This window comes from Saccostrea echinata, unplaced genomic scaffold (assembly GCF_033153115.1).
Source record: "Saccostrea echinata isolate AGI-Se365-2 ecotype Australia unplaced genomic scaffold, CSIRO_AGI_Sech_v1 ptg000043l, whole genome shotgun sequence".
NCBI classification, from domain to species: Eukaryota; Metazoa; Mollusca; class Bivalvia; order Ostreida; family Ostreidae; genus Saccostrea; species Saccostrea echinata.
Genome location: NW_026889792.1, coordinates 3,773,126 through 3,787,717, shown reverse-complemented (window position 1 = coordinate 3,787,717; position 14,592 = coordinate 3,773,126). Strand labels below are relative to the sequence as shown.

General features: G+C 33.9%; 1 protein-coding gene across 2 annotated transcripts; it reads left to right on the top strand.

Moving 5' to 3' along the window:
- The first annotated feature begins 2,947 nt into the window (after positions 1 to 2,947).
- Positions 2,948 to 13,591, top strand: LOC133201294 (follistatin-A-like). Of its 2 annotated transcripts, none has more exons than XM_061337091.1 (7): positions 2,948 to 3,116; positions 9,380 to 9,574; positions 12,092 to 12,310; positions 12,446 to 12,667; positions 12,864 to 13,094; positions 13,181 to 13,312; positions 13,409 to 13,591. In XM_061337091.1, exons 1-7 carry the CDS (start codon positions 3,038 to 3,040, stop codon positions 13,501 to 13,503), a joined length of 1,173 nt encoding a protein of 390 aa, XP_061193075.1. In that variant the 5' UTR covers positions 2,948 to 3,037; the 3' UTR covers positions 13,504 to 13,591. The 2 variants fall into 2 exon arrangements, with proteins under 2 accessions (XP_061193075.1, XP_061193076.1); XM_061337092.1 differs by having other exon boundaries at positions 13,480 to 13,544.
- The last annotated feature ends 1,001 nt before the right edge of the window (positions 13,592 to 14,592 follow it).

Here is a 14,592-nt window from a genome sequence, read left to right as displayed (position 1 = left end):
AAGTGATCAAACACCTGAAACATACGATACTCTCAGAAGACCTTGGCGTGAAACGATAGTCTATGACGCACTTTGTATAGTAATTGAGGGTTAAAAAATATAGTATCTTTGGCAATGTTTTACATCAAGCGAACGCTGTCACGAAAGTTAAGGCTGTCTTGGATCGATCGAGACGTGGCGACTGAAATAATACAGAAGTGGTTCATGTAGACAATTCCGTCGGCTTTGTCCCACCCCCTCTTCCGTTGTTTGTTACCCGAGAATGACTCAGAACACCTTCAAGCTAGCACTTATCCATAAAATGATCAAGAATTTGTGGAGTTGAGTGCACTTTCTTAAAATTTTTCTGTTTTATTTGAATTAAAAAAAAAAAAAGTTCTTTTTTTTAAACAGACTAAATCAGCTTGTATTTTCTATTGGCCATGGATAAAAATACATTGTAACAGTTTAAAATTCTTAAGAAGCACATTCGATTTTTAGAAATACCATATAAATTGTGATGTTGCTAAAATTTGGTACCCCAAGTAAGTTAAATCTAACATTTAATGTAAAGCACATTAAATAAGTACATATATAAGGATTGTTTAAAATATATAATCCCAGGAACGAATTAATATCCCATTATAAAGCTAATTTTACTCGAAATACTAATGAGCAAACTTACTATGTATTCCCCAAATAGGAAAAGGTGTACTTTCTTTGCAGAAGCGCACATATAGTAAATGCATCTTTATACACTCCTGTAATTGTATAAATCTTCGTTTCTCAAAGTAACTGTATGGGGGAAAATGTTCATAATACATGTCATGTATACATAAACTATAAACTATACTCGTCGATGTCGGTCCATATTGAACAAAGTAGTCTTTCGTGTAATGTGCACGAAAACGGTTACACCTTCCGAATGTATCATTTGCATCCTATGTGTCTCTTGTTCAGTATTTTCTCCTTTTCGACGAAGGGAATACATAATTATTGTTCTGTCCAAAATTCTTCTTGTTCTTCTCGTAACACTTTTTTTCTTTTGCCTATTCTTATTAATGTATTAAAGATGTGTCGTCTACCATCATAACCCTATTTGACCTTGACTTTTGACCTAAAAATGTTTTATCTAAGACTATCTAAATTTATTTTCATCTTTAATCTAGGCAAATGATGTTTGATACATAATTTTGTAGGTAAATCATCATAATACAAGCCATTTTTCATAGCCGTCCCCACATGACCTTGAGCACTGTCCTCAGAATCAAATTTCCATCTTTTTTTGGACAATACCTTTTATATTTAGCATAAATATCATAAGAAACAACGAAGCAGACCCTGTGTCTGTTAAACAAATTGTTTTTTCTTTAAATCATAATTCAGTATATTAATTCTTCTTTCAACAAATAAAAAAAAAATATATATTTAGGCAAGCAACTTTTACGAAATTATTAAAATTATTAAGTATACCATCTTCAAGAACAAGCTTAAAGTTTGGTATTAGTTACAAGTTCTTTTGTAATATTAAGTCCGGGACTCTCATATGCTCTTGATATTTGACCTCATATATATTATATATATCAAGAATTTTAATAATTTTTTAACTTTTAACAAAGGCTTCGATTTATAGCATATTTAAAATGATATAATGATGCTTGAAGGGGTGACACACCTCTTAAAATTGTGAAAATATACATGTATTTTACAAAGTTTGAGCTGAGAAAGCTTTGGAATTCTGTACAAAATTACACATACCTGTGGATAACATTACATATACTTGTGGAAAATTCCATTTTCATCAAAACACGAGACTCTAAAACATTTTTTCCCTGCTGCAATTTGCTTTTACATTTTTTGCAATATGTAATTGTCTGCAACTCTTATATAATTAGAGTCACTTTGCATATTTTTTTTTTTTCGCTTCGCATTACAAATAACCCTTAGACTGTGAAAATTGATGTATTAAAAGACGGGTCTCCAAAGATCAAACATGGCAACAAATTTCTGCAACAGAAATAAGCAACAAAATCATGTGAGAACGCGGAAATGATATCAGTCTAGCCACAGAAATTGGGTGGTCATATACCCCATTGTATGCTACCTTTAATATAAACCACATCCCAGACGAAGGGTGTCGATTTCGTTGATATGAAAATGATATATCTTTCTTAAACTATTTACCATACAATATTAAATTATATAATGGGGCTGTGGACAATTTTTAACGTATCAGCGTATGAAAAAACCCTGTTGTTTGGAGGAGCTATATTTTATCTGTTTGTGCATTGTTACATAATTATTTTCTACAGTAAGAGATCTTCAGATGAGTTGTACTCCTTGTACACTTTTTTGCCTTTGGAAGATCACATCGAAAAAAGGGTATCAATTGTTTTCAATACACGGTATCTCTTGTAAACACGCCTATATCAAAATACATGACCATTGTCAACCAGGAAATTCACGTAATCGTCCTTACAACTGCAATTCATGACCTACAAATTGTGGCCAATACACGCTGCTATATTAACACACCTGTCTAAGGTAAATATCGGTTGTCGGGAAGAAGACATTTAGAAGTAGTCCCGTATCTATTTATATAGTTCTGTTTTCTTTTGATAAAGCACAACCTCAAAAATAACCATTCAAAACATATCAATCGTAAATAATGCAATTACCTGCTAATGCAAGAGCAGCGACCGTGCACCTGAATGCGGAATTATTACGTGTTATATAATTGATTGTAAAATCCTGAAGTTGTCTACGCCACCTTCCTGCAGATCGCGCCAATACGCTCGCCTTCCGCGCCGTATGCCCCTCCCCCAACTCGAGACTGTACCGACTACCAGTCATGCCTAATAAAATGCAGTGACATCGTTCAGTAAGTTACTATCAAAACTACTAGCAGACAAACACGTGCTTCAGTCAGACAGTAACAATTCACGACACTGTCTCGACATAAACCCCAGGATAGATTATCTGTCTATCATGATCATTCAACTTCGTGTGTGAGCTTTGTTTTTTTTTTCTTTTATTCCCCCCAAATGATAATGGTTTGATGTGCGATAGTGTTAAGATGGATGCTAACTCTTTAATTATACTCTTCCTCCTCCTGGCTTGGGTCGGTCGGACACAGGGTGAGTACTATACACAAGACTTTTACAACTTTTATCTTTCTGTTTCTAATTACCTACTTCTCTCAATGATACATGTAACTTTATAGAAGTATTGTATACGTAAGAAAATATATACACCACTAATTTACATTAGTATTGTAGTCTTTCCCTTCTAACATGTTTTGATTTCCATTGTATTTTTGATTAAGTTCTGACAGCATTAATGTTTTTTTTTTTTTGCAATATCAACATATTCTGAAAGCCATTCTTGCAAGCTGGGTTCTTAAGATTTCGCACTTGTCACCTAAAATTTTTCATGATTAAATTATCAAATTTGTATTTATCATACGTACGGACATTTTTAACAATTATAAATATTTTCCATGTTAGTAAGCGTGAAAAAATATCTGGATTTTACAAAGAATGCCATGTGCAAGGTAGAGACAAGTAGGAAGTTCTCTAGCTTTTTCTAAATTAAAAAAATATTAATACAATCTGACTATTAAAAAAGGATTATTTATTCTAAATTGTTCCATTTCATAAAGCTTTTGAAACTACGAAAAAAAAGATTATTTATTCTAATTTTTTTCCTTCATATCAAACTTTTAAAACCTTTTCTCGTAAAATCTACCTTTAATTCGGTAAATTTTCTTGCGTAGGTCTTATTTAAAAAATCTGCATAGTAAAGTTGGCAAAAGAACCTATATGAATGGCGAAAAGTAATTAACTTAACAAAAGATGCGTGGGACCCTATTTTCACGTAACGGAGAGCTTACGCACTTTTAGCGCCAAAATTTTCTCTCGCACCTGTAGCAGACGTTACCAGTCTGCTGCACATTGCATCATTCACAAAAAGCGGTGTTTATGTAATAGCTGAAGATTATGATAAATTTGCTATGATGATAAATATAGTGTAATTATTAAAAAGCAAAATAGCCTCCCCGGCTGCCCGACATGATCAAAGTATTCTAACACAACAAGAATGATTGAAGTAATTAATAATATATGCGTCAAAAACTTGCAGAAGATATCAATCTGTTTCCGGTGGGCGATAGATTATAGTATAAGTGATGTTCGTGTTGCGTTCTCATGCCTTTGTGAAGATATAAACGAACGCAGTTACCCGGGCCGAGGGTCAGGGCCGAGGCCTAATGTTGAAAACAGCGTTAAACTGTGCATCTACCCGAAGCACTGCCGTGATATGCTACATCAAAGTCACACACTGTCCTTGGAAATCTAAACTCCGACAGTGTATCGTTTGACTGTCAGCCAAATTATACTTATATGTCTTGCATTTACACGATTCCGGGTTCCATTGTGTAGTGTCTCCCTCATCCTTCGGCCGAAGATGACTGACAACCCAGACGTGACAAGGAGTCTGTCCTGTTGTCTGGTCCGCAGAAAAAAAGTAGGTGCGGGCATAGTCTCGACGTTCTGTTTTGTTTTCGAGCAATATTTCCTTAAGCAAACATCCTGAAATCCTCATTCCAGCCGTACCTGTGTGACGGGGTAAGATGGTAAATAGCCTGCTTATCTGCTGGGATGACTGACTTGGGATCAATATGAGTTGATTGATTCTTGTAGAATGTCTAGACGCAGTAAATAAAGTTACATAATTTATAATACAGCATATACATAGATATGTCGCTAGCTGAAAAGTGACATGTAGTAGCTGCCGCGCGCCGCACTTCGTCTAAGTCAATAACAGGCCTCAAAGAAGGGGGGAAAAATAAGAAAATAACTCTGCGAATCTCTTTGAAGTCCCTGCACCAGATCAGAAGTCTCAATCGAATTTTAAACTTCACATTTTTCTTTTTTTTGTTCGACATTTGGAGTATGTGATATAGAATGCCGCGGCTAATTGCGTAAACATTATTTACACTTGTTCGTTGTTGACTCAGTTGTAATACAAGTCAACGTGAAATAGTTATTTCCGATCACCTAGAACATTGTTTTCTGTTACAATACAACACTTCAAAGGGAATAGTTTGGCTACCTGGCAAGACAAGACCCTATACCTATTCAAAACATGCGTCCGGAATCGATCAGAGATTACACTGATATCGTATTGCCCCAGACTTAATGCACCCGTTTTTTGTTGTATTTATTATGTCTTTTCCTCCTGTCTTTATTAACTTAAGATACTTCTAATAAAGGATTTAATAAAGAATGCCAGGGGGAGTCCCCCCTATAGGGTCGTATTTTCAGTAGGTAAGTTATTGGCCCCAGTCGACCTACTTTGATCAATAGGAATCGATACACAAATCAAAAAGTTGAGCCACCAGACGAAAGTTAAAAGTACAGAGTGTAAATATTCCTATTTACCACCAGGATTCCATCGATTTCAAGACAAAAATAAAGAACATTTTATTATAAGGTTAAATTATAGTCCATGGACGATCAGAGCTCGCACGCCATCAAATTCTATGTTCTTATATTCTCTATTTTTTGCACTTGACACTTAAGAGGGTGGCTCCGAGTTCTCTTTTAACTGCCATATAATTGTTGTACTACGGTCAGACATTGTTCGAACGGAATTTTCATGAAGAGGTATAATTGGTTCTAAAATTAAAAGATACCGAAAATTTTTAAGAACTTCGATGTTCAATGGAACCTACAAATCGCCGATACTGCGAATTTTTAATCTGTTTTACTGCACCATTCATAAGCTGGAGAATTTTCAGGATTTTGTAATTAAATTTTGTTAATTATAAAAGATATTATACTTCTCTTTTAAGGAAAAGTATTAAAGGCTTTAGTAATGAGTCAGAAGGAAAAAGAACTTCGCACGTTAATATGCCGGTGTCTGAAAAATGCGACTGTCCTAATGAATTATATACAGACAAACGATATTTAAAATGGAAATGATCAAAACACTTAATAAAGAACAAACATGCATTTATTGATGCATATTTTAAAAGTAATGTATGAAAGCGCATCAGAAGAAGCAATGTGCCTTTCATACTAAATTTTCCATAAAAATTTGCCACCTTCGTGACCCAAAAGATAGAGATAAGCAATTTGTATATTTATGTTAATAAGAGACATTGACGCATCTAATTTTAATTGCGTTCATGCAAGTGCTAACGTTATATCTACTCAAGACCTCACGCAAAACTCATAAATTATGTTTGAAGACCATTTCGTTGGATTATTTGTTTCTGATCTCCATCTAATGAGGGGTTAATAACTCAACGTAGATCGCGCCTTCTCAGTTTTACACTGAATACACTCGTATACCAAATAGTCGATCAGAAACAGGGAATTAGGAATCGTAACTTTTGGTGCTGAGAATTTAAAATTCTAATAAACCGTAAAATCTGGTTGTATTTATTAATAAGTATGAAGCATAAAACTATGATAAAAGACATTTTCAGAGAATGCAGAAAATTTCCAAGAAAAATCATTTTCCTTGTATTTCCCCCAAAAATTATCAAAGGTTTAAGGCAGGTATTTGTCCGCATTCTTAGAAATTTCTGCTATTAATATCCACCAGAAAGACGAGAATTTCTGGATATTTGTGCATGATTATTTCATTTGTGTCAAAGCAAATCCATTCAACCCGTTTGATGTGCGTAAAACAAATTTATTTTCATATTATGTATTCTATCTCAAATAACATTTACGCACCGAAAGGGCGCCCTACATTTCGATATTTTAAAAATTCTGGGGACTAATTACTGAGCGTGCCGTGACCTAAAACACTTTTACAGTAGCATAGTAATCACGCTTAAACCCTTAATTGCTGAAATAACTACAACTTTGGAAACCTTACTCACTAAAATTTCACCCTTGAAATAATGTCTTTTTCAAAATACAAAGAAAGGATTAAACGAAATTTTCTGATTTATTAGATGTTTTAAAAACAACGTCATACGTATCCATGATTGTTGTTTTCCGGGGTTGATTTCAGGTGAAAGAGGGCGGTCATTCACCCAAAGGTCAAACACAGAAGTGACGGACAGAGGGAAGAATTGTCTAAAAACGGGGGGGGGGGGGGGGGAGGACGAAAATAAAAATTATTCAAAGTGTAGTAAATCAAAAATTTTCAAACACGCCAAGATCATAAAATGTATCTTTTCATATAGTTTTCTGCAGAATACTTAACATCGTATTCCAAACAATTTTTATAAGATATTACCAAATTTCAATGGTGTTTTGTTGAAAATAAGAAAGGGATATATCAAAAAGATTCCGATTATTCCATAACGTAGAAAAACCTTTCACGATACAAAAGACAAAGTGCGCCGATTCCTTTGTACTGCCATTTGTAGGAGTGATGAGTATAAGTAATTGAGGCCTGGTTATCAACCGGACGTGTCTCTTTTGTTTTAATACTCGATCTGCACTTGTTGACCGAAATAAAATCAAGTAGGAAGTATAAAGCCTTTTTTAAACTCTTTTAATAAAACGAGTGCTTAAGTTTAGAAATGCTATATCAAGCAGTAATCGGCACGTACTTCTAAAACTAAGGGCCGTGTTGAACATAGCGAATATGTGAACTTAAAAAAGTTCATAAATGATTTTTAGATAGCTCAGCAATTGCATTTTAAAAGTATTGTAGATTCCTTCATTAGTGCTGATATGGGTGGGTGGGTGGGGGGCATTGTCATCAAAGGTGGCTGGAATTTTATTGTTTTCTATTTAGATCACCTTGAGATTTTGCTGTATTGTTTGTCCATCCCCCGTCTGTATTGTATACATGTACATGTACTATAACTCTATGGCTCGATGATATGACTGTCATTATCAAAGAACATTTAAGTGCATGTACATGTGTGTGTAATCTGCCACCTACAATTTTGGGGAAAAAACAATCTCCCCGGAATAAATTCTGCTGATGATTATTCTCTGTATATCTGCTGGACCTTGAAAAATGCTGATAACAATTTTATTTATTCAACGATTATTATCAAAAGGCAATCTGGAAATTCCCTTGTACTCTACCCAGAAATAAGCATCGGATTCGTTGAATCTTGCTAACTTACCGACTTATGTCATATAAATTATATTCTGTGATTTACACAGATTTATAGAGATATCATCTATTAATATTTCATTTTGGTACGGAGCGTTCGTTTTGCTTTCGCCTGGGCTGCGAGCTGCAGTCAAGGTTTAATCTGTGTAAAATACCTGCCCTCGCACTTCCTATTACACACTACGATTATTTACATGGACTTCAACACGCGGAAGTAGGGAAGTTTAAAGTCTCGGTTTTCTTCATATTTTGTTGATTTGTCGCAATTCATAGAAATCTTAATAAAGGGCTCTGGTGACAGTTAAGAGAAATTCTATTGTTTACTATTTCAGTTTCGGTATTTTTGTCCCCGACTGATTTCCGGACAACTGAATATATCCCTGAAGAATGGAAACCGAGAATTAAATGACTATCGATTGACATGACATTTTGAATTATTACTCCAGACATAATTTTCTTGAAAATATTGAAACATATCCAGCAAGGTTACAGGGGAGATCCCACATTCCGATGACTTGTGACGCTGAAGAACAATTATTTCTAGTTAATTTCATTGCTTTTAAAGTTGTTATTGAATTATTAATTAACTTCGAGGTCAGTATTGTTAAAACGCAATCAAAGGCTACCGACAGGTAAATCAACACCAATCTGTTTACTCCTTCGTTTCTGAAGTAATTTAATAACACTTTTAAGGCTCTGCTTCAGAATAATATGAATGTATAAAAATGTTTAAATCAAAGTTTTCCTCATACACATGTATACAGTGAGGATAAATTACTGGTATGTAGTTTTTTTTTCAACACTCCATATACACTGTATATATATTAATACACGATATTTCCATCTTTCTTAAGGACGCTCTCTACACCAATGAAAATGTTCTTTTAGGAACTTGTATCGCACAAAGGTGTAAATATACTGAGTTTATTTTATTTTCAACATAGGGAACCGGCAATTTACTCCAGGAAAAAGGTTCAAAGCAAAATATTGAAGAATACAATATGTAGCAATCACTGTTGCTTACTTAATATTGGGAAAAGTACATGTACATCCAGATAAAGTGTTCAGTTGATTTATTTTGGTTTAATAAAATGTTACGAATATGCTTGAACTGATTACGAATTCAGTAATATATACTGTATATATTTCAATAAATTTGATTTTAGATCTAAGGGCAAATTACACTAGCTGCATAAAAATTCGAACTCTTCAGTGTGAAATGAATATATAGCTCTTTAAACAAATAATAATTTGATACTAGGAGTTTTATAATAATTCAAGTAAAACAATGAACGACATTTTTCAGCGGGCACCTGTTGGTTGTCGATGACAAAACAGAAGATGTGTTTCGGGGCCTTCAATCTGAACGTGACGAAAGAAGAATGCTGTAAGAATCCCTCTCCGTACGTGAGCTGGACCCCTCAGACTTTCACTTCCACCGGAGATCTCTTCTACTGGCAGGAGCTGATAGGGGGCGCTCCGCACTGCGAACTTTGTCACGGTAAGAGAAACAAAATTTCAAAGTAATCTGTAATTGGTAAAGTTTAATAGACTTTTGTTAAACAGGAGTTTTCTTTGATATCTTAAATTAATTGGAATTTAAATGAAAGAAATTGTGTATTTGCTTAACACCACACGAGGGCCATTGTATTGTGATACGAAAGACCAAATTACTGATGTCTGATATAACACAGCAATTAAAAGTTTTCCTGTTAAAAGGATGACTTGGAAGCATAAAGACCAGATGTTTCGCCGCCGAAGTTTTACAGAACTGATGTACAAAAGTCGAATGCATTTTTTTTTCACGAAACAAATATTAACGAGTTAACTTTTTCTAATAAAAAAAGCGCTACATTTTTCTCCAGAAGTGAAAAAAAAAATCTTGCTCACATAGAGAAAAACTTGTTATGTACACTTTCATCACAACGTATGCATACCGAAAATTAAGTTAAAGATTGAAAAAAAAGAAGCACCCTAGGCCGTTGCCTAATCAGCGCGAAGATGGATATTTTTGTCGGATGCCCAAGGACAAAATTTCATATAGCAGGAATATTACACTCTCATTTGTTATCTTAAGGGACAAGATTAGGTTTCAAAGAACTTTGAAGAAACATATCAAAATATTGTAAAAAGATATCGAAAAATGTTTCCTTGTGTACGCAGATTCTAATATTGTAACTAAATTAGCACATCTCTTGTCAAATTTTTTATGTGACTAGCGAAACCTTTACATATATGCATACATGTATAGTTATTTAAAGATATTTTTTTTTTATAAATCAAGAACAAATGAATTATATTTTTGTCTACTAAATACAGCAATCTAAAGCCTTAGATGGCGACAATTGACGAGTAATTAATCATTCAATTCGTTTAAATACTAAAATGTATGAATTTTTAAAGATATCGTACATAGGGGATATGTACTAAATACATTGCTTTCAATGAATTTTAACTCTCTTCGTTGGCGGTACGACCCCCCCCCCCCTTTTTAATTATGATAATAATTTTTATAACATGCAATTTGATTATTTTACATTTTGTTAAAATTTTTAACTTTTGTTGCACAATATACATTTTTTATAATACCATTCTTGAATGACAGACTGAAATATAGCTATATATATATGTTTCGTTACCATTTCTTAGCTCAAAGGCTTTAAACAAATAAATTTACATTTTACAATTTTCACCATATGCATCTTTTATTGAAATATCATGTTGTAAATTTTGAATTTACTAGGGGGAGGTAAATGCAAAATTTACAACATGATAACTGGGGAGGTAAATGCAAAATTTACAACATGATAGAAATTTCATTTGTAACGAATTGTACAAGAAAGCCTTATACCAGTTATTTTTATTATTGTATTTAATTTTGTTGTATCCCCCATATCTTGTATGAACCTCAATGTTACGCATGTGTCAGCATCATTTGAACCTTTTCAATCCTTTCGGAATTTTTGAAAGAATCCGTATATAAAGCTTCTTTATGAATTATAGATAAGTTTAAAACATAAAAAAAAACTTTTTCTTTGGTTTGTAGACATTTTGAAATGAAAGACATGAACGACTTTTGTTGATCAGCCACCACTAATTACGAGTAGCAAAAAATAATTGCCAATTTATGTTATAAATAGATCTATAAATAGACTAAAAACCCAAAGGAATCATGTTTTCGAGGTCACGAGATATATTTATCTCTATGCCTAAGTTTCAAATTAATACGTTGGTTTCATAATCAGAGTTTCTCGTTACTTTTTTGCTTTCAATCAAGCACAAATCTTGCAAAATATTGTCTTTTCGGAAATGGATCAAATCATTGTGAAGTCTACACGAAAATTTGCCATAAAAAAGGAACTTTTATTTTTGCATCAGCAGCTTATATCTTTTATAACTCGCATTATCCTCTAAATTTAACGCCAGAAATATTTATTCTCTAAATAATACAACCTTAAATCTAGTTAGTCAAGGTTCTTCATGGACAACGACGACAAATCGTTAAATTACGTAACAAAGCATTAATTGAACGAAATATGGTTATTAATTTCAGCATGTCTAGATTTATACCTTCTAGGGATAATTATTCAGTAATAAAATAACACTATAAGAGTAACGCGAGATCACAAAAATGCATTTATAAAGCAGAAAGAAAGAATGTGAGTGCGGCAGATTTATTTTTAAATGTTCAGACATCTTTATCTGAATAGCATAAAGTGCATGATTGTGTAGTTTTTGGTTCATTGATATTACTGTCGCGACAAGCATAACAAAAAAGAAATAGTTTTTTTATTTGCAGGTTTCAGATACATTATAGATTATATTAAAGCATTACAATGACAGTAAAGCTACATGTATAATATGCATACCCCCTTCCCCGGAAAAATACATAGAAATCCCTAATATTGGATGTTAAGATCATTAGAAATAATTGGTACATGAATCTCCGCGAGCGCCCATCTTCGTCATTTTTATAATAAACTACAGAAGTGAGACAGTATTTAACGTTCTGTTTTAGATACTTGTGAAGGTGTCAAATGCCCAAGAGGAAAACATTGTCGAATAAAGAAAGGAGTTCCTAAATGTGCCTGTCTAATAAAATGTACCCAGGGACAGAGAAGGTCCAGGAAAATCTGCGGAACGGACGGAAGGACCTACAACAATGAATGTCAGCTACGGAGGCGGAACTGTAAGCGGGAGACGTCAGTATCTGTGGCCTACAGAGGTGTTTGTAGACGTAAGACATGAGCTTTAGAACTTTTGAGCCATTATAAATGATTTAATTAAGAAATCTCTGTCTCTTTTACCCCTATTTTGCATTTATAAACGATTTTTACGAATACTCCATAAAATATGCTTATATGCGTTTCAGAATCATGCAAAAAGGTAAGATGTTTGGATTGGAAACGTTGTTTAGAGGATCAGAATGGATTGCCACATTGTGTTCATTGCCAGATAAGCTGCCCCAATAATGATGACGTCAGAGTTTTATGCGGAGAAGATGGCGTGACGTATCGAAATCCGTGTGAGTTAAGGGCGGCAGTTTGCAGACGACATAGGTCAATTAGAATCGCCTATTATGGCAAATGTCGAGGTATAAATTATCAGAAATTACCTTTTATCACGATTTGTTTCGTAATACATGTCCCCAGCAAGAACACTTTATTTATTTCAAGTGCATTCGATACCTTACTTTTACGACATTCACTGTAAAACGCGCCTTATCTTTGTCTTTCAAGTAGTAATGCAAGTTGTTAAAAAATATATCAACTGTCTATTACTTTCCATAGCTAACGCTACTTGTTTGGACACTGGGTGTTCGGAAGGAATGTCCTGTCTAATAAATCCCGTTAATCACCAGCCTCTGTGTGCCTTGTGCAGATCACGCACCTGTTCCCCGATGTCACGGTACAAGGTCTGTGGGACGGACGGCGTGGATTATAAGAACTATTGTCACCTGATGCAGGCGTCCTGCAAAATGGGCATAGCTATAGATACTCGCCACAGCGGTTCGTGCGACAGTAGGTATAGTTAAGTAAACATGAAATGACATATCATGCATTTGTAGTGTCTGGTAGTAAACAAAAGATTTTTTTTTAATTTCAAGGATCTTCGTGGAGAAGAAAACAGAAGCACAAAAAGAGACGGCGGAGAAAAAAGAAAATTAGAGGGAGAAAAAGAACGCGATATGTTGATGCTGTTCTTAGAAGCTCTGATGGAATAAGAATCAAATTAAGATGTGAGCAGTTTTTTTATCAAACAATGTTGGAAGCGAAGTTTGCAAACAAGGTGTTTTATCGATAAAATATCTACCGTTTCTTTTTTTGTTTTCCAGTAAAACCGATGCATTCCAAGGACGATAGCGGTGTGTCACTTCCGTTGACTCTAGAACATTTATTTTCTCAGAAACATACCAAAGAAAACGGCTGAGTCGCCGCCATTATGGAGGGAAACCTGCCATAGTGCCAGACTAAGACAGTGCTAGCCACGTGAATAGCGGGAGCATGCGCGACAAATCCAAATATACGTCACTGCCATAAAAGTCTTTCTTCGCCACAGCGGCATTATAAATATTTTGATGTGTCATCGTCTTGTGTTTGTGTTGTTTTTTATTTATTGTAACTTATTAATTATTAATTTATTTATGAACATTGCTGTAATTGTTATATTTTAATGAAATCAAATCCTTTGAAGTTGGCCTTGACCTCTTCGCTTGTCTAATCAGATTTGGACTGTGAAGTTGAGGAAATAATGAGAAAAAATGGACAGATACTCTGAGAAATGTCATGTGAAGGACACAAACTTCCCGAGAATTTATACATATGTACATATATAAGTATTTCCGTCCTTTGTGAATGTGCCTTTATTAATTTTTACCAAATAAAATGTGGTAAAAACTCGTTTGTTTCTTACTTAAAAATGTATTGCATCGTAATAGGTTTACCCAAAACCAAAGAGGCAACGGAATGCAACGACAAGTAATGTGAAATGCAACCTGAATGTACCGATCATTATTCTTTTTTAAATGACAGCGTTAAAATTATACCCAATAAAGTATTATTTATAGCCCCTGGACGAAATAAATATAAATTATTTCACACAATAATACTGCAATTTTTGATAGAAATATTCTGTCAACAATGATGCTTCACGTGACCGACTTCAAAGGGAGTTTTGAGAATGTATAATAGAAGAAAAAGATAACATTGAATTATTTCCTGACAGATATTTATATTTGTATACGTAATGATACGCCTCAGAACCAAAACCATACATTAAAATTGGTACACGGATTTCAAAAAAAGCAACAAAAAAACTTTGCACTGAATGCACATACAATAGGCAGATTTTTTTTTTTAATTTAAGAACTTAGATTGTTAAATGTTTTGAGGTAAAAAAGAAATTCAAACCTGTGTGAGTCATTAAAGCGACAAATACATTACATTATCATATCAGACAGTATTCTTTCAGAAAATTTGCAAATAAGTGAACAGATATTCACTGCATCTTGACAAATAA